This window comes from Balaenoptera acutorostrata, chromosome 6, assembly GCF_949987535.1.
Source record: "Balaenoptera acutorostrata chromosome 6, mBalAcu1.1, whole genome shotgun sequence".
Taxonomy (NCBI): domain Eukaryota; kingdom Metazoa; phylum Chordata; class Mammalia; order Artiodactyla; family Balaenopteridae; genus Balaenoptera; species Balaenoptera acutorostrata.
This window is the reverse complement of record NC_080069.1, coordinates 62,397,380-62,417,878: the sequence shown is the minus strand read 5'-3', so window position 1 is coordinate 62,417,878 and position 20,499 is coordinate 62,397,380. Positions and strand designations below refer to the sequence as shown.

The following is a 20,499-nucleotide window of genomic DNA, read 5'->3' as shown; positions in this document are numbered from 1 at the left end:
ACTACTAATCCTCAGAAAACTGTGTCAAGAATGCAAAACTTAAGCCATAAATTAGAATAAGATATTTTCAATATATTTATCTAACAGAAGATTAGAAGACAGAATACATAAAGAAGTCCTATATAGCAAAAAGACAAAAAACCTAATTAAAAAAATGGGCAATACGCATGAAAAAAATTTACAATAAAAGAAACAGAAGGGATAAAAGCACAAGAACAGTATTAAAACATATTAGTTATTAACATGAATGAAATATCTATCTCTATATGTGTTAATTAAGTCTATTATTACCAAGTGTTAGCAAGTTTGTGAACCAGTAAGAAATCTTAAACACTACTGGTGGGAATATAAATTGATACAACCACCTTGGAAAACAATTTAAAACTAACTTATAAATATTCACAAATCCTATGACTAGCAATCCATTTCCTAGGTATTTGCCACAAGAAATTCTTATATATGTTTAAAAAGAAACACTTATAAGCCTCTTTATAGCAGTATTGTTTGTAAGACAAAAAATTAAATTAAAAATCCTGGAAAATAACCCAAATGTTCACTTACAGGAGAATGGATATATATATATAATGAGTATATTCTTACAATGATATATCAAACTGACATTAAAAAAATACAATAGAATACTGTTACATACAACAACTTGAATACATAGTATTGGTGGGGGAAAACAGGCTGGTCACTGAAGCTTACTTAAATAGTAATGACGATAGCATTTTTGTGATTCTAGTACCAAGGCAAACAAATTCTAGAGATTCTAGAGATGCAAGGCAAAAAAGAAAAAGGGACTTTTGGCCTCTATGCACGGGATAGATCATAACCAGGATTGCTATGTTTCTTAAAACATTTTAGGAAATATCCTAATATGTATTCACATTAGTAGATTGTTTTATACACAACAGACCAAAATATAAAAATAAATTTAAAAAGAATAACACTAGATTTATAGACACAAATCTTCATAACCATGGCTTGATATGGTTGTAATAAATCATGTTGATGGCCTGGACAAGGGGCCGTGTACAGGAAATTCTTCTTATTCTTTTTATCTTAATTTGTAGACATAGCCTTGGTTGGCTTTTTATTTGCAACTGTATACCGAAGTCCTTTATATAGGTTTCTGGACAATTTTATGGCTGAGAGTCAAATAGGACAGCTAACCCTGATCACAAATTCTGATCACTTTTGCACAGCAATTATGTACTCCAAACTAAAGATTAGCTTTGAAAATTGATTTCATATGTATGAGTCTCAACTCCAGAGGAAAATTCCTTTTGAAATACATGAATCTATTACCCTTAGAGCCGTTAACTTAAGACTGCTTGCAGAGGAGGTAGGAAAGAATAAGCTATTTAGTGGTCATTTTCTAAACAGTAGACATAACAGGGACCCTGAGATCCTTTGCCACAGAGATGAACACCACCCCAATGGAGGTAAGGGAGCTGGAGTACCCAACTGTCAATACCAGCAGGCACCTTGATAGCCAATGTCATGTGAGTTGGTATAATTGTATCTGATGCCTTTTCTACTACAATTATTCTCTCTGGAAATTTTGAGAACGGCAGCATCTGTTTTCAAGACGGAACACAATCAAAAGCTACCATCAGGTGCAAGCACTAGCCTAGCCCTTTATCACTAAGAAAAGGTAAGTAATCTCACTTATCCTCTAAAGATATATTTTCAAAGAAAAAAAATAAAATTCTCTGCAATGAAAACAAAAGCTCTCTAGTTTCTCTGACTTGTTGTACTCCAAATTCGTTGCTCTGACCTTTTCTTAAAACTTTAAACATCACAAGGAAATCAGTGGGAAGGCAATCATGTGCTAACCAAACACTTAAAGGGCAGAAAAATTCACTGAAGTGAAAAGAGATTAGTAAACGGTGGAAAAGAGGACCAGCCCCTCCCAGTCTGGGTGAACAGATTTGGGATGAGTTACCAGGCAGAAACCCACAAGCAATTAACAGCTCTGACATCAGGGGACAAGCAAATATAAAACACTCAGTTCGAAGAGAGGCTCAGCAGAGAATCCCCTCAGGAGTTCAAGGTACTGGAGAGAAACTCTGTGGGGAGTGGGTGGATTCCCGCCAAAACTCCATTAGGATAAAGGGGACTTTAAATCCTGGAAATTAACTTGCTAGAAATCTGCCCCCAATTCTTCTTTCAGCTCCACCGATAAATGTAATTAACGATGGTGACCCGTTAATGAGTGTTTTTGATAAATGACATCCAGGATATGTATTTTTTTATATAAATAGAAATTTAAAATGAAGAAAATTAAATGACTAGGACAGGGGATTTAATTATGTAGGTATTATACATGTCAGATTTTTAAAGGTAAATTACTATTTTGATTAGTTTTTGAAATGTCATTTTACAGATATGAAAAGCATTTTGAAGGTGGGTTGGGAAGGGGCTCATGCCATTTATAACAGTACAAAAAAACTTGCATAATTCCATCTTGCTTTTTCCTTTTCAGCTTGATTTTTATCTATGTGCCTCGTTCTCTACACAAAGGGCTGAAAACCGGAGCCTGTACTGCATTCTTGCTTCAAGCAGAATGAAAGCTCCCAAACTCCTCTCTCTGGGCTATACCTTCGTGGCCCTGCTTTTTTTCCAGCAGGCCTGGGCTCAATTCCCAAGACAGTGTGTCACCATCGAGGCTTTGAGAAATGGCGTGTGTTGCCCAGACCTGTTCCCACTGTCTGGGCCTGGGACTGACCGCTGCGGTTCCTCATCAGGAAGAGGCAGGTGTGAGGTGGTGACAGCTGACTCCCGACCCCACGGCCCCCAGTACCCACACGATGGCAGAGATGACCGAGAGGGCTGGCCCACGCGCTTCTTCAACAGGACATGCCACTGCATTGGCAATTTCTCAGGATACAACTGTGGAACCTGCCGTCCTGGATGGAGAGGAGCTGCCTGTGACCAGAGGGTTCTCATAGGTAAGTGGGGTGTGAATGGATGCACAGCTCTGCACGGAACTCAACCCACTTAACAGAATCCTGAACCAGTTGAACTTTCAGAACTCCTAGAAATCATAAAGCTCAAGACTTACTTTTCACAGCTGAGGAAACAGGCTTAGAGAGGCTGAGAAAGGTATTTGATTTAAGGAGTTGAAGTTGAAGCTCAAGTCTTCTGACTAATAACATTTCCTTTCAAAAGATTTGTTGAGCAACTCCTTTACACTAGGAACTGTGCTAGGTGTTTATGACTGGACCTTTCAGTAACTTTGCAAGATAGTTATGTTAATTGTCAGGTCCCGAAAGGTCAAGTCCATGTAGCTGGTACATGGTAAATCTGGAATTCACACTGAGATGTGTCCAGCTCTAATCGATGAGCTTCTTCCACTACCCTTGCTGACCACAGGATATTTCCTGCTCTGATGCTCAAGTTCAGCCATTTTATAGGATGAGCCTGGCCTGCAGCCTAAATAACAATAAATGAGAAAGCTTTAAATAGTAACAGCCGGCAATACTGGATTGTTTTCTTTGTGCCAAACATGGGACCAAGAGTTTCAGGGGACGTTTACTGAGCCTTTTTTTTTTTTAATTGAAGTATAGCCGATTTACAATGTTGTGGGTACAGCAAAGTGATTCAGCTATACATATATATCTATTTTTTCAGATTTTTTTCCCCTATGGGTTATCACAAAATATTGAGTATAGTTCCCTGTGCTACAGAGTACATCTTTGTTTGCTATCTATTTTATATATAGTAGTATGTATATGTTAATCCCAAACTCCTAATTTATCCCTCCCCCCTTTCCCTTTGGTAGCCATAAGTCTGTTCTCTATGTCTGTGGGTGAGTCTTTATTCTGAGCCAGGCTCTGGTCTAAGTGCTTTTTATGTGTGTCCTCTTAGTCTTTACAACTTTATAAAGCGGATATTTTTACACACACTTTACAGATGAAAAACTGATGCTTAGAGAAATGTGTGCAGTCATAGAATTAGGCTCTGGTCTTAACCACTATACTATACCACATACCGTGTTTTTGCAAAATTTATGATATTAAAAAGGTAGAAAATTCCAAGAAGTATGCCAATAGTGAGCAGAAATCAATACAACAGGATCATAGAATCATAAAGTCCATGGTAAGATTAAGGAAAGCTCATAGGAATCCTAGAATAAGTTGGAGAGAGAAAGAGAGGGAGGGGAAGAGAGAGAGAGAAAAAGCAGGCCTGAAGAAGGGATTTTAGCAAGGGGTATTTTTAAAATTATAAAATGATGTGAGCACACATGCAAATGATCATTCATGGGTAAATGGAACGTGGTGTTACAAGATGATTATGCGCATTGTCTACCCATGCCCACACTGCAGATGTTTTCACGTTTGAATTTTGTATCCCTAAAGTCAGGAGAAACCTACTGGACTTAAGTACAGAAGAAAAGAAGCGCTTTGTCCGGGCCCTGGATATGGCAAAGCACACCATTCACCCTCAGTTTGTCATTGCCACCAGGAGATCAGAAGAAATATTGGGGCCAGATGGCAACACACCACAATTTGAGAACATTTCCATTTACAACTACTTTGTTTGGACGCACTACTACTCAGTCAAAAAGACTTTTCTCGGGGCAGGACAGGAAAGCTTTGGTGAAGTGGATTTCTCTCATGAGGGACCAGCGTTTCTCACGTGGCATAGGTACCACCTGCTGCAGCTGGAGAGGGACATGCAGGTATGCATGAGGCACGGCCATGTTCGTATCCTTTACAGAGGAGGTGACTTGTTTCTAAGTTGTTGATTCACTGTGTTCTGAATGATCAAAACAGGCGATGACAAAGCGGTTTCACATTATTAATCTGCCTTTGGCATTCTGTTAAGCTTCTCCCTATGCTAATTACTTCCTTATTAATTAATCTTTACCCTTTGTGAAGTGAAAAGAAAGTCATATCAATGATGAGGAAGCCAACTGAGACATCTGTAGGTGTGAATTAAAGCACTGGACATATTCTACAGCTCTGTCATTGAAAAAATAACCCTCATATAGTTTGCAATGAAGGACTCTCACTTGCTATGTCTCCCTTTTCAAATGTACACCAATACCTCCTCTTGGTTTGGATGAGGCAGGTGTGTATAACTTCTCAGTCTTCCAAGTCCCAAATGTATAGCGCACTTTATAAGTTGATGATTCGTTCTGATATGATACGGGGTTTAAATTATGAAAAAAATTACTTTTCATTTATATTGTCATATTTTAATTGAACTCCATTTTTTCCATGCCCCCTACCACTTTGAGGCTTATAGAAGACACCTACTAACAACATCCCATAGGTCAGACATCATTTTAATTTAAAAGGCATTGACTTTTTTGGCATAAAGTGAAGCTCAGAACACAGTTATTTCCTGCTTATTTTTAATCAGATAAGCTAAAGCCACATTAAAGTATCTGTTAACATAAATACTTTCGTATTGTTTATTTTACTAACTGCTCTATACTTTAAGAAAAGTATTGTTATTTTTAAATGAAGTTTTTAGAAAAATTTTTTGTTATTTACGTACAGTTGATTTACAAAGTTGTGTTAATTTCTGCTGTACAGCAAAGTGATTCAGTTATACATATCTATACATTCTTTTTTTATATTCTGTTCTACGATGGTTTATCATAGGATATGGAATATAGTTCTCTGTGCTATACAGTAGGACCTTGTTGTTTATCAATTCTGTATATTAACAGCTTACATCTGCTAACCCCAACCTAACCCCTAACCCCTTTAAAATTCTTAGATCTCAATTAGGAAATCCACAAACTGAACCTGTTTTCTAGGTGAAATAACAGCAATGAATCCCTCCCCACAAATTAAAATCTAAAAATTAATTTAAAAATATCCGAGGGCAGATTCACATATTGATTCACAGTATGCTTGTGCCCAGCATTATCCAAGAAAATAAATGGTTAGAAGGGAGAGATTTAATGCACTAAAATACAGAACAAAATATTCACATGTAAGTAGTCCATCCATATGCAATTTGAGAGTGATTAAATGAATTCATCTGATACTCTGAACTTCATAGTTTATAGCTCTGATTTCAAGGCATTTTTTAGATTATGAGTAGATAAATCTGTCGTTGGTAATCGACTCCAGATCTTCTTGCTTTCAAGTCATTTTCCCACAGGTACACCAAAATGAAAGGGCAGGTGGAAAGTATCTAATAGCTTCAATTTTTGCCTGCGTAAACTTCAACCCCTATGACTTACATTTTTAAAACCCAACAGCACAAGGGATCCAACAAATTACAATCTAAATGTAATGCACAGTTGAAATGCCACATGAATATGCTCCAGCTCCCAAATGCCAGTTGTTGAACCACAAACTGACTCTTAATGATCCCTTAGAAGCTGTCACTAATTTTTGTGAACCAGAACAATGGCTTCTAAATAAGGACTCTAAAGCTCTGGAGATCAATAACTGGGGAATACCTTGGAAAGTTCTGACCCTCTAAAATACCCCGAGGACAAGGAAATGCTTCCTAGAAAGGGTTTAAAAGTAAAAAAGTACATATGTACTAAATACTTGTGAGATAAAACCATGGCAATCCCTACATTTACATCCCACACTCTAAATATAGCTCCATAAAGGCTTAAAGGAATGAGAAATAACAGGTACAATAAATACATGTTTAAAGGAACCCAGTAAACTAAGCATGTGATCTTGAGTCCAGCATTTTTTAAATTGTTGAGATCAGCTCTAAATGGAAACTAGGTCTCCGGTCTAAATAACAGTGTGCACAGAGAAATAGTCTGCTTCAGTTTAGCATTTCCTGTCTGTATTAGCTTCTGGCAGAAGCCTGAGTCTTCATAGTTTAGATTCTGAAGCAGGGGTGTCTAAGTAAAACACCTTCAGTGCCTGGGCGGATAAGGCAAGTGTGCAAGAGCCTCCGTAGTCTGTGGGCAAACCAGAATCTAAATGCCTGAAGTCGTTCCGGTTAAATTAAAAAAACAGAAACAAAATAAAAAGCACTGCTTCACATAATATATCTCAAGGCTGAATCCGGAGCCAGACCAGGAGTTAGTCATGCTTGAATTACAGATAGGAAAATGGAAGGAAGTGGAAATATCAAAGAGGAGAAGTGATTACTGATAATTTTTAGTATAACCAACAGAAATGTAACTACTTGCCTAAAAAAGAAAAGGAAAACACCTCCCCAAAGCATTTGCAGAAACTTCTGTATAACAAGTTGAGTTTCATTCCCTCTAGTGTCCAAGTGACTTCTTGTAGTAAATTTGAGGCTTTGTTAAATAAGGTATTTAAGTCCTCTAGCCCTTCAGACACTAACTGGTTCCTAAGTGGCTGAAGAGAACTAATAGAAACAGACTGCCAGGGAGTAAACCAAGCAAAGGGAGAATTTTAAACAAAAGCAGAGAATGCTAACAGAGTTTCTGTGATCTAGGAAATGTTGCAGGATCCTTCTTTCTCCCTTCCTTACTGGAATTTTGCCACCGGGAAGAACACCTGTGACATTTGCACCGATGACTTGATGGGATCAAGAAGCAACTTTGATTCCAATCTTATAAGCCCGAACTCCATCTTTTCTCAATGGCGAGTGGTCTGCGAATCCTTGGAAGATTATGATACCCTGGGAACCCTTTGTAACAGTAAGTTCCAAATGACAACTAGGATTCAGAATTGCCTATTAGGTAAAGTGATTAAATGTGCTGCCTGAAGGCCCTTCATTCTACTAAGAACTTCAGACTAAAATCCACTTTTATCATGGAGAGTTGATGTACAAATATTCACTAAGTACCTAGGACAGTCAAGGCAATCTGAGGTGCTCCAGGGGAAAATGAAAGTGCGTATACATTTTTCCATTGCTTTCCTTGAACAACTTGGTCAGTGCATTACTCATTTTCTTATTTTGGAAATGTCTATTTTGTATTAATTAATCCTCTTAGTAAGCTCAGCACTGCTTAGTAGTCATGTGTCTTGTGTCAGAATTTCACAGAAAATGTTTCCCTAGGAAATCTGAAATATGCAGAAAGAGTTGGAAGTGCCCTGGGAGTAAAAAATACATACAATAATAATTATTATTATTATTATTGTATAATGATTATTACTATTATTTTATGTTATTATATTATTTTTACTATTATGTTAATCTGGTCAGAAGGTTAAAAAACCAAAAGGTGACATGGAGGATGCCTTTAATAAGAGAAAGATACTGTACAGAAGATGTCTGCCAACTAGCTCTTTCCAGCTCTCGCAAAGTGAATACAAAAAGAGAATGATTAATCAGTTTTCCTAGCATCCTTTCTCCAGTGGTCTGAATGCCACCTCTGCCACAGGTCACGTTTCTGTCCTATGTGGATCAGTTCCTGTGAAGCTTTCTGTTCTCTTCCTTAGATCCTATTTTTACCATCTCTCTTGCTGCTAACACAAGGTCTTAATTATCAGTCTTTTTATCCCATCTTATTTTTCTTCTTCAGGCACGTCTGGCTATTTCGAACTTTTGTTCTTCCATATAAAAACTAGGATTATTGGAATTTATTTTTTATTTTATTATTATACTAATAACATTTATTCTGCACATATTCCTTTAGGCACCAAATATTAAATTACTTTGTAAACTTAAATAGAGAATATTTTAAATAGAGCAAAGAAATTAAGTAGTTTTTTCACCATTAGAAGATTATTTAGCCACATATAGGAATAAGAGAATTAAATGTATATGAAATTTTATTCTGTAGAAGTTTAAAAATTACAATAAAGCTTTGTTTGGCATGCTGAATGAGATAAAATTGAGGATCGATCAGTACGTCTTTAGATACCAAACCATTCATCCCTCTCTGACTGTGATTTTTTTTTAATTTGTTTGCACATGGACAACTTCTGCCATTGCACCTATTAACATCCTCTGGATTGGAGTCCTGTGGGATTTCCATGCAGGAATGAATGAAAAGTTCAGAGTGTCTGAAGTAGAAAGCAAATTTGAGAAGTATAGTAAAAAAAGAGCATGTTTTTCATACGATGAATTAAAGGTGATATTTTAGTGGCTGGAAGAATGTTAGGTGTCAATAATTAACTCTTTCAGTATACCGAATTTGGTGCATTTATGGAATACTGCAAAGATACTGTCCAGAAAGCATATGAGGACATAAGCATGCAATCTCTAAGGAAGGTTTGATCTAAAGCTGTACAGGTATGGGTGTCCTGTAAAAGATGATCAGTGAAACCACAGGAATGGATAATTTCATCCAAGAAGAAAAGTAGAGAGAGGCAAGAATTACCATGAGGATTAAATAAGATATCTTATTAAAGTATTTGGTACCATATCAGACACATTAATATGTGTTCAATAAAATGTTATTTTCCTTTTTTCTTTCACTGGCCTAACAAATAAAACAGTTCTTGTCTAGCTTCCTATCCTTCCGGCCATCCACTACTCCCTTACATTGCCACATACCCTAGGCAAGCTGTTCACCTAACAGGCCCTCTTGTACAATCAACCTGATCTTTTCATAAATCAACATACACCAAACAACTATTTAGCTTTAATTATATGCCAGTGCTGGATCAAGACTGGAGGACACATTGGTGATCAAGAAAAGAGTTTGTGCTCCGATGGGGCTTATATCATGCATAGAAGAAAGCTTATCATCTTTTATTATTACCTCTGCTTAAAATGTTTGACTTGTAAAATCTGTCTTATTTCACCTCTGGCAATTCTCCTCAGTCCTTCAGGGTTCTTTGCAAATCTCTCTACCTAATGAAGGCTTCCTGAAGCCACCCAATTGGGAAGAATTGATTCTCTCACTTACGCTCTCCCCCTCTTCCCACCCCCGCCTTCCCTCCCTTCCTTATTTCTCTTTCTCTCCCTCCCTGTCTCCCCAAAGGCATCTCTGTATCTCTAGGGGTACATATTATCCCTAGTATAGCAGCTCTTTGTTTACCTGTTTATCTCACTGACCTTAAAATGTTTCAATTATTTTTCACATTAATTGCTCAAAAATATGTGTTGATTGAAATACAGACCGCTTCCCAAAGAGATTTAAGGTTGTTTTAACTTTATTTCTCTGAAGGCTTGAAAGAGCATTCAAGTACAAAATTTCATATGTGTATGAAATATGGATTTCAGTGTAGAGTTTTGGTTTATGAGATTATGTGGGCAGGATTTAATTTTCCATGGAATTTTCATTTTAATGTGTTCTCTTGAAAACAGCATATATTGATTTAACAAATACAAGGACCTCTATCTGTTATTATGATCATCTTTTTCTTCAGGTGATTTTGTGTATCACATATTTTCCCTATTCACAGAAGTTGGACATGATAACTTATTTTCTCACTTTAATGCCACTAAATATGCACTTTAAAAATTTTCTCGGGAGCTTCCCTGGTGGCGCAGTGGTTGAGAATCTGCCTGCCACTGCAGGGGACACGGGTTCGAGCCCTGGTCTGGGAAGATCCCACATGCCGCGGAGCAGCTGGGCCCGTGAGCCACAACTACTGAGCCTGCGCGTCTGGAGCCTGTGCTCCGCAACAAGAGAGGCCGCGATAGTGAGAGGCCCGCGCACCGCGATGAAGAGTGGCCCCCACTTGCCGCAACTAGAGAAAGCCCTCGCACAGAAACGAAGACCCAACACACCCAAAAATAAATAAATTAATTAATTAATTTTAAAAAAAAATTTCTCTTCTACCAAGGAAACCCTGTCTTTCAGTGTTCATGCTATGTATACAAATTTGAAAAGCAAAGCTAAGATCTCTAAATGTTCTATACATGTTCACCGTTTCCCATCTTTTCCCCAGGCACTGAGGGTAGGCCAATTAGGAGAAATCCAGCTGGAAATGTGGCTAGACCAATGGTGCAACGTCTTCCTGAACCACAGGATGTCACTCAGTGCTTGGAAGTTGGTTTATTTGACACACCTCCTTTTTATTCCACTTCTACAAACAGTTTCCGAAACACAGTGGAAGGCAAGTAAACAAAATCGGTGCTCTGAATTGACCTAGTTGTCACAGGGAAAACTATTCAAATTCAAATCTCTTTGAAAAAACCTTTGAATGCCATATGGATCCTGTAAGTTTATGTGAATAGGGCTGCCTATTATGATATAATCACAATTCTCTGCTCAAAAAAAGAACTTTCTTAAAGAAAAGTGTGAGACCCTGAAACCTTTTATCATAGGAGAAGCACTTGGAAATGATTCTGTTAAAATACCTAAAAGGTATTAAACTCAAATTTCTGTTAGGTAGCTGGCCAATATGTGTATAACTATATCAAATTCTAGTATAGGCAAATAATATTCAAGACTTGGAGAGATTATTAATTTTTTTTTTTAATATAATAAAAAATCCTGAACATAAGTTGCCATCTACTAAAGCCTGGGTTGGACACATGTTTTATTTAGGTATCATCCTGCAACTTTTTTTTAAGATCTATAAAAATTCGAACTTGCATCTAGAGATATTTAATTTGGTTTTCCTTGCTTAATTCAAAGTATTTTAAAGCTGAGAAACTGAGGTCCAAATAAGTGAAATTAATTTCCAAAGATATCCAGCTAGTTAGTAACAGAGCACAGATTCAAATCCAAGTTTTCTAAGTCCTCTAAAATAAATTATATTTCATTTATAATTATTTTATAAAATAATTTACTTTATAAAATAAATTTTGATACCTCTAAATTACTCATGATACATATTTAAAGTTTTAAAAGAATAGAATCACATCTAACTTTATTATAAACTTGTTATTGTCAAATTTTACCTTAAATACAGCATTGCACATGTTAGACCACCCTCCCCCCAACCAAAAAAAAGAGAATAGATCTCTCTTTCCCATGATCTGAGATACCTGATGTATAGATCTGATAATTATTTTCAATTATCTCCCCTTTTATCATCAAAATTATATGCCATTCTTTCCTATCTTTGTGTTAATTTTCATAACTGCATATGATACACTGACTTGGAGATGACTCAATAAATAATAACCATATTTTGACTAGGCTGGTATTTATAAACTAAGACTATAAGTAGTGATTTCATAAAGAATTTGCAGATTGTATCTTATTGATGCCCAATCAAAAGACAAATTGTACTGATTTCCTGACAGAATGCGTGAAAAGATTAGTGCTTAACCACCTGCTGTGTACATTATAGACAATCTTTAAATGTTTTATGAGTCAAAAAATAATGGAATAAACATATAAAAAATGAGTAAATGAATAACTATAATTATACAACTGAGTTAATGTATTTCAAATTCTAATTTTGTTTTATAATATACAGCCTTTCCCTGATCTCCCCGCTCTGGTCCTTCAAGCTAACTACACACACTTGTAACTCCATCCCACATCAGAGACCCTCTATTTTTGTTTGTGATCTATCCTTGTCTTCTCTCTAATATGTATTCATGAACAATATATATATGGGAGTATATATGGGAAATATATATATTATATATAATATGGGAAATGTATCTATTATATATAATAGATATATAATATGTGGATTATATATAAAATGGGAATATATATATGATCCACATGTGAAATATATATAATATGGAAATGTATTTGGAGAAGATATATATATAGAATACAGATCATTCTCAAAAGTTCTATAAATGTTTTGACAGCAGTCTATTCAGATACTTAAAACTAGCACAGAGATGGTAAGAAAGCTCTGAGAAATTGTAAGTTCTCCACAAAAATAATTTTCAAAATAAACATGCTGACAGTCATTCAAAAGGAATAAGGTAGGAGACTAAAGTAACATCTGGCAATTTAAGTTCCAGGACAATCAGAGTGGTGTTCTCCCAACTGTATCAGCAGTTTTTGTAGAAGCTAGAGCTTTCCACTATCCTTATTTCCATGTAGACCAATATTAGCCTTGTCAAAATAGAGTGTTCTATATATTTTGACTGGTATCCTTTGAAGGTCATTATTTTTAACCTAGAGGCTACATTTAGAATGTCATGCCACTAGCTTCAAACTAACCTAGCTCTCGGTACAGCAAACACATGTCACCAACCATAGGTACAGAGAAGCAGTGCTATTACACTAAGGTAAAAATTGGCCTGACAAGCTTAGGAAAAATTGTTTCCCAATATAATCACTGCTTTGGACTTGAAAAGTTAGATATGTGTAATGGTTTTTACTATTCTCATCCTTCTTTTTATATCTAGGTTACAGTGATCCCACAGGAAGGTATGACCCTACTGTGCGAAGCCTTCACAATTTGGCTCATCTATTCCTGAATGGAACCGGGGGGCAAACTCATTTATCTCCCAATGATCCTATTTTTGTCCTCCTACATACTTTCACTGATGCAGTCTTTGATGAATGGCTGAGGAGATATAATGCTGGTAAGACTCTTTCATATGCTTTTTGCAGTCTCAGCAAAGGAGATGGTTCAGATGGCATAGTTACCACTTTAGGCTAAGCATGTGGCCCATTTAAACTACACTTAACAATAGGATAAAATAGCTCTAATATCTAGCCGTTTCCAAATATTCTAAACCACTTTGAAAAGGCAGATGAGAAGTCTCTCAGAATAGTAATTGTAAGATGATACTTATTAACATTCACTAGGACTAAAAAGGTAGACCCTTCTCCTTCTGACCATGTAAAGATGACTACCATGTTTTTTGTTTGTTTGTTTTTTTTATTTTTATTTATTTTTATTTATGGCTGTGTTGGGTCTTCGTTTCTGTGCGAGGGCTTTCTCCAGTTGTGGCAAGCGGGGGCCACTCTTCATCGCGGTGCGCGGGCCTTTCACTATCACGGTCTCTCTTGTTGCGGAGCACAGGCTCCAGACGCGCAGGCTCAGTAACTGTGGCTCACGGGCCCAGCTGCTCCGCGGCATGTGGGATCTTCCCAGACCAGGGCTCGAACCCGCGTCCCTCGCATTGGCAGGCAGACTCTCAACCACTGCACCACCAGGGAAGTCCTGTTTTTTAATATGAATGCAAAAACCTTAAAGAGCTCTTCTTTGACACCCCAAAAGACAGAAAAATTATACTCATAATCCAGAGTTCTGATTTTTATTACTTTACGGCCTCTCACAAATGGAAATTGTATTCAACTTGAAAAGTTAATGTTAGTTTTTATATCACACTGTAGAAAATCTCTTTTAAGTTCATTGTAATGCATTCTTTAAAATATTATTTAAAGGCTACTTTCTCTTCACTCAGCTGAGAGGGTTGTATTACTATGCAAACAATGAATGTGCTTTTACTGGTTAAAACATCAAATTTTCACATTTTAAAAGTGTTCTAAGTTTTGTCTTATGTGCCTTTACTTCGTCATGCACATAAACGTAATATTGGAGATTAACTATCTACTGATTCATTTATTCATTCAGCCATCTCTTACTTCCGTGCTGTGTGTGTGTGTACACGTGTGTGTGTGTGTGTGTGTGTGTGTATGTGTGTGTGTGTGAGAGAGAGAGAGAGAGAATACAATAGAAACCTCTAATCTAACCTGATTTGGACCATTAATTGATGAGTTGGTCAAAATAGTTTGTTTCATCTGAAAACAATTTAAGAAATAAATAGCTTAAATATAAATATTTATTCACTTATCAATCTTCTATGAATTCACCGATTGGAGTTCCATCTGATTTTTCATGTGTATTTATATACATACATACAACCATAATGAATTATCTATAATTTACAGTGTCTGTTTCTTTAAAGTGAAACAAGAAATTAACAACCCTTGTGATGCAATCTGAGTACAGTATTATTCTAAATTTTCATAATGCTCCCCTAACCCTTAAAAATCATAGTTGCTCGTTCCTAATTCTATAGCAACGTTGCAGCCACTCATTCTTAGTAAATCTTTCCAAAGCATTCCATTTATTTATTATAAAAACAACATCCTCCTCTTTTTACAATCATAATTATCGATTTACATGTGTTTTGTTATATTACTTTATTTCAGTAACAAATAACTGGAATTCATAGGTTTAGGAATGAACAAAACAAACTTTTGTTAAACATACACTTCTGGAAACTAGACAGCAATGTATAAACTGACAATAAGCATATGTAAATAAATATAGAGTATGTTAGATGGGGGAAAGTCTTTGTAGACAAGTAAAATCAGGAAAGGGGATGGGGAGCACTTCGTAAATATATGGGGAAAAATGCTCCCAAGACAAAGGAACAAAGGAGCCACCGTGGCTGGAGTGGGGAGAAAACGGAGGGAGATGACAAGGTCAGAGGGAAAACAGGGGGCAGATCCTTAAAGACATTGGGTTTAACTCTAAGAGAGAAGGGGAGCCATTGAAGGGTCTGACACAGGGAAGCAACATTGCAATCCAATTGCTATTGTTATTTTTCTTCTTATTCTTCTTTTCCTCCACTTATTTGAATGGACGTAACTTTTTTATGCAGCTGTAACTGAACTGGGTTGAGGCCAATTCAGTAAAGATGAAGTGGGATGTTTACAAAATGATCTAAGTTATTAGCTTTAACATCTAACTTTAACAAATAATTACTATGAGTGCCTTGAGGCCAGGAACTTTGTCTTTTGTTTAATGCTATATACCCCATGTGCCTAGATCAGCGCCCGGTACTAGCAGGAGCTCAATAGATTTCAATGGATAAATATTTAATTAGCATTAATTCATAGTACCTTTCAAATCACTAGATTTTAAAGTAACTAAATTTAAAGTTACAAAAATATAAACACTACCTGCCATTTCTATGATCAATTTTTCTTCAGAGTCGATGCTAAAATACTTTCCTGGGCTTCACAGGATCACAGTGACTGCCCAGGTAATATACTTCTTGCGAACAGAAAACCTAATATTTCACTAGCCTTCTCACATATTCCAGCTCTTTTAAATGTATTCCCACTAATGTCCTACCCAAACCCACTTCCAACTCTGGTTTTGTGACATTCCATTTGGCATTTAATTGTACCAGTATAAATATAAACAACAACAAAAAGGAATGATCTTTTGCCACAAAGAGTATATCACTCCTTTTATCTCTGATAACAGAAACTGACTAATAATATAAATGCCTATGATTTTTATTTAAGTAGAAAGATGAAAGGTGGCAGGAAACAAATAGGATTCTAGGACCTTGATTCAAAGTGTTAAGTGCTTTTTGCTAACAGAGTAAAACCCAGGGAATAAGTTAATATTTATTTCTCTAATTAAACAGAAAAATGAAAAATCCTAAACAGAAATAGTCATAGTCAAGGACAAACCTCCATTAGCTACAGTGTCTCTCAAATTTAAATAATAGATGATACTACAGCAAATTACAGGTCCAATCTTTTCTTTAGCTTTGAAAAGTAAGTTTAATGAATTTTATTCAAATTAGTTTCTGTAATATAAAAGTAAAACAACTAATGATCATCATAGATAAGAAAAGACTAAAACTTCCTTACTTTTAAACTTTCTTTTTCTATTGGATGACACGTTAGTGCTGTACTCAAAGCATTTGAGCTCTGTTTTATGCAATTTCCTGTTCTGCTGTAGTGAAACATTTTTATGTCTTTACTCAGTGTAAAATATGAAAGAATTTTTAATGTTACCCTTGAATACTTTGGGTCACCTTCAGAACATAATAATAATGTATTAATATTAGCTTGAGTTTGTCTATTAACAAGGTGTCTTTGACATATTTTAGATATATCCGTATTTCCTTTGGAAAATGCCCCTATTGGACATAACAGACAATACAATATGGTACCATTTTGGCCTCCAATTACCAACATAGAAATGTTTGTTACTGCTCCAGACAACCTGGGATACACTTATGAAGTTCAATGGTCAAGTGAGTACTGAAAATGTATTTTTACTGTGGAAATTTCTGAAAGCAAATTTGTCACCCTTAAAGTAATCACATTTTTCTGAGATAAAGTAATCCACAGTTTTCCACTTGGATTTAGAAGCTTTCATTTGAATTTTTATTTGTGGATAAAGAGACTGAATTTAACATTTGTTGAGAGCCCACTCTGACCTGGTATTGAGCTGATTACATACCACACTATTTCATTTAATCTTTACAACGCTTTGAGGCAGGTATTAAAATCCTCATTTTACAAAGAAGGAAGACGAGGCTTAGAGAGAGTAACTGTCAAAGATCACCTTTCTAGTGAGCATAGAGAATGAGTCTTGAGCTTAGCCCTGTGTAATATGCCCTTATTTTTCTACTACATAATGTTGCTTCCGTTTATTTAGCCTAAAAAAAAAAAGAGATGGAGTGAGATATTCTGAGCTGTTTTGTCTGAGGTTTTGAAATTCAAAACTTTCTGATTTAATTTTAAATCCCTTTCTTAACAAAGGCAATGGGGTACAGTAGAAGAGCACAGGATTTGGATCCTGAAAGACCTGGGCTCCAAAACCAGCTGTACTGCATACTAACCAAATGACCTTGGGCAAGTGACTCAAACTCTGAGCCATCATTTCCTTTAGAATGGATATAATAACTATCCCAGTAGGGCTCACTATGAGAAATTAGAAAGTGCTTTGGAGATGCCAGCTGCTATAATAGGCTATGTAGCCAATAAAAATTAAATATGAGGACTTTGTAAAGTGCCTGGAACAGTGCCTCTATTAGGGTATCCAATTTTGGGTGGCAACTATTTTACTATTTATTTTTTGCTCTCATTTTCTTTTTCAAATAGGTCAGAATTTTAGTATTTCTGAGATTGTTACCATAGCGGTAGTGGCTGCTTTATTACTGGTTGCAGTCATTTTTGTGGGTGCTTCTTGTCTGATTCGTGCCAGAAGAAACATGGATGAAGCAAATCAGCCTCTTCTTACTGATCAGTATCAACAGTATGTTGAAGAATATGAAAAAATCCAGAATCCTAATCAGTCTGTGGTCTAATTACAAGTGGTATATTCTCTTATGCATAAGTATCACAAAACCATATGGTTGAAAAATAATAGGTTGAGTTACTAACTGTATTTCCTTTCATTCTGTTACTTCCGTCCTTGTGCATGCATATGCTGGAATTAAAAGCACCAGATACTATTTTCCAGAACTGGGGAAAGTCACAATATTTTCAATGTTTTCTATTTTTCAGTTCTATTTATAATGGTAGGTTGCACCCATTCTATGGTATTTAAGCAGATAGTATGAAGATTTGGGGCATGTTTTGAAGGTCAACTATATGACAATATAAATAAGTTGTTATACTTTGTTCATATTGTAAAGAAAAATCATGATTGATAGTAAACCCCTGATTAAAATACATGAGTAGGACGCAAATGAACTTATTTAGGAAGCAGAAACAGACTCACAGACATAGAAAACAAACTTTCAGTTACCAGCTGGGAAAGGGGGTCGGGGAGGTATAAAGAAGGAGTTGTGATTAGCAGATACAAACTACTATATATAAAATAGATAAACAACAAGGTCCTACTGTATAGCACAGGGAACTATATTCAATATCCTATAATAAACCATATGGAAAAGAATATGTATATATATGTATAACGGAACCACTTTGCTGTACACCAGAAACTAACACAACATTGTAAATCAACTACACTTCAATAAAAAATTAAAAAAAAAAAAAAGAGTAGGCATTTCTACCATGTCAAGATGTAAACACATTTCCATTCATTGACACTGGCCAACAGATATAAAGGAAGCTACATTTGTAGTTTAAATTAATTATGTGACATTATAAATTGGATCCCAATTAACTTTTTCAAACTGATCTTCCCCTTTGAGCATCAGCCTGTATTATTTAGTTTAAGGTTCAAGGCCACAACAAAATCACAATCTCTGTCACACTTTGGAGAGGTAAAAGCTTTACTTTGTTTAAAAGACTGTTAATAGTGCCTATGCTTGCAACTGTGTTCTCCTACCTCTCAATTCACTGAAAAAAGAACTACCCATCCATGCATTTCACCTCCCACTTCCTCTTCTAGTTTCTTAGAGGTACACAAGGAAGGCATAAATGTAGAGAATATACGTCATAGTGCTCTACAAATAGCATCAGTTCATGGTGTTTAATTCAAATACCATTTTCTTGTCATTTATCAGCCTTTTATATATTTTCAAAATAAAATATTAAAATATTATTTCATCAGTCCCCCTTTTCTGTACAATTCTGCGAGAATGTCATTCTTTAATTTCTTCCTATCTTTTAACAAAATATTTTTCCTCTTTTTGATCTTGTATTACAGAAACAATATTCCCAATGAAGAACTCTTATAGGCTGGTTATATGAACAAACATTTTAATGAAAATTGGTTAAAAAGAAATAATATCAGTAATAATTATACACTTATAGAAAATGGGTAGTTTCATATTCCCAACTCAATAAACAGAAACAAGATTAAAGTTATATACACCTGATTGGTTACTGGGTTTCCTGCTATTAAGCAATCTTCAGGCTATGTACACAAGATAAACAGACAAAATGTGTTAGTGAAAGAGAATGTATATAACAATAATATTGTTTTAACTTTCAAAGAGCATTACTCAGTTGGTTGTCTCGAATACATTTTGATTTATTAAAATCTTATGTACTCAAAGCTTTTCAGATAAATTATTGTATAATGCAAGGTTTATTTTTATATAAACATCAATGAAACTGAGCTCCTCACTTCATATTTTTGGAGATTTACTAAGTACTCATTTCATAAACATGTATCAAGCACACACTATGGATTTGGGGAGGGGAAAGTCAGGAACATAAAATTAAGTTGACATTTGACTTGGGCCTTAAGGAATACCAATGAATTTACCAAATATAAGAGTAGAGAATGAGATTCCATGCAGAAGTGACAGCATGAGCAAAGTCACAGAAGTTTGAAAGAGCATGGAACATTCAAAAATATAAAGCAGGTCAGTGTGGTTAGAGCACAGTTTTCATGGAGGGGAGAAGAAGTATAAATTGGGAATAAAATCAGTGTCCTATGTGCAATCCTCAGAAATTTGGAATTCATTCTATTTGAACAGTCAAATAGAACATGAGACAGTCACAAAGTATGTCTGAGAAAAATAACAGTGGAGGTAATATTTCTAAATAATGACGATTAAGAATGATTTGGGGGTTTCCCTGGTGGCGCAGTGGTTGAGAATCTGCCTGCCAATGCAGGGGACACAGGTTCGAGCCCTGGTCTGGGAAGATCCCACATGCCGCGGAGCAACTGGGCCCGTGAAAAGCCACAACTGCTGAGCCTGCGCGTCTGGAGCCTGTGCTCCGCAACAAGAGAGGCCGCGATAGTGAGAGGCCCGCGCACCGCGATGAAGAGTGGCCCCCGCTCGCCGCAACTAGAGAAAGCCCTCGCACAGAAACGAAGACCCAACACAACCATAAATTTTTTAAAAATTAATTAATTAATTAATTAATTAATTAATTTTTTAAAAAAAGAATGATTTGGAATGGTCAGAGTACAAGCTGAGAGACTAGTTAATATCAAATAGTTCATGGGAGAGACGAGGAGAGCCTGTCCCAAAACATGAGCATTAATTCTAAGAAATCCTAACTCTGAGAGCTACACCCATTACCTTATAAATATAGCTTTGATAATTTCTCCCTAAATGTGCTGCTTTATTTTTCTT

The 20,499-nt window shown here is 35.9% G+C and overlaps 1 protein-coding gene across 1 annotated transcript; it reads left to right on the top strand.

Annotated features, from left to right (window-relative positions):
- The first annotated feature begins 1,997 nt into the window (after window positions 1-1,997).
- Window positions 1,998-18,968, top strand: TYRP1 (tyrosinase related protein 1). The gene is made up of 8 exons (XM_007176744.2): window positions 1,998-2,059; window positions 2,492-2,957; window positions 4,368-4,690; window positions 7,405-7,609; window positions 10,758-10,925; window positions 13,138-13,317; window positions 16,600-16,746; window positions 17,600-18,968. Exons 2-8 carry the CDS (start codon window positions 2,573-2,575, stop codon window positions 17,803-17,805), a joined length of 1,614 nt encoding a protein of 537 aa, XP_007176806.2. The 5' UTR covers window positions 1,998-2,059; window positions 2,492-2,572; the 3' UTR covers window positions 17,806-18,968.
- Window positions 18,969-20,499: the final 1,531 nt, after the last annotated feature.

Excerpts from the sequence above, each read along its gene's own strand:
- TYRP1 (XM_007176744.2), top strand. The coding sequence starts at position 2,573 with ATGAAAGCTCCCAAACTCCTCTCTCTGGGCTATACCTTCGTGGCCCTG. Across the intron at positions 13,318-16,599 it reads GCTGAGGAGATATAATGCTG|ATATATCCGTATTTCCTTTG; the intron begins GTAAGACTCTTT and ends GACATATTTTAG. Across the intron at positions 16,747-17,599 it reads TTATGAAGTTCAATGGTCAA|GTCAGAATTTTAGTATTTCT; the intron begins GTGAGTACTGAA and ends TTTTTCAAATAG.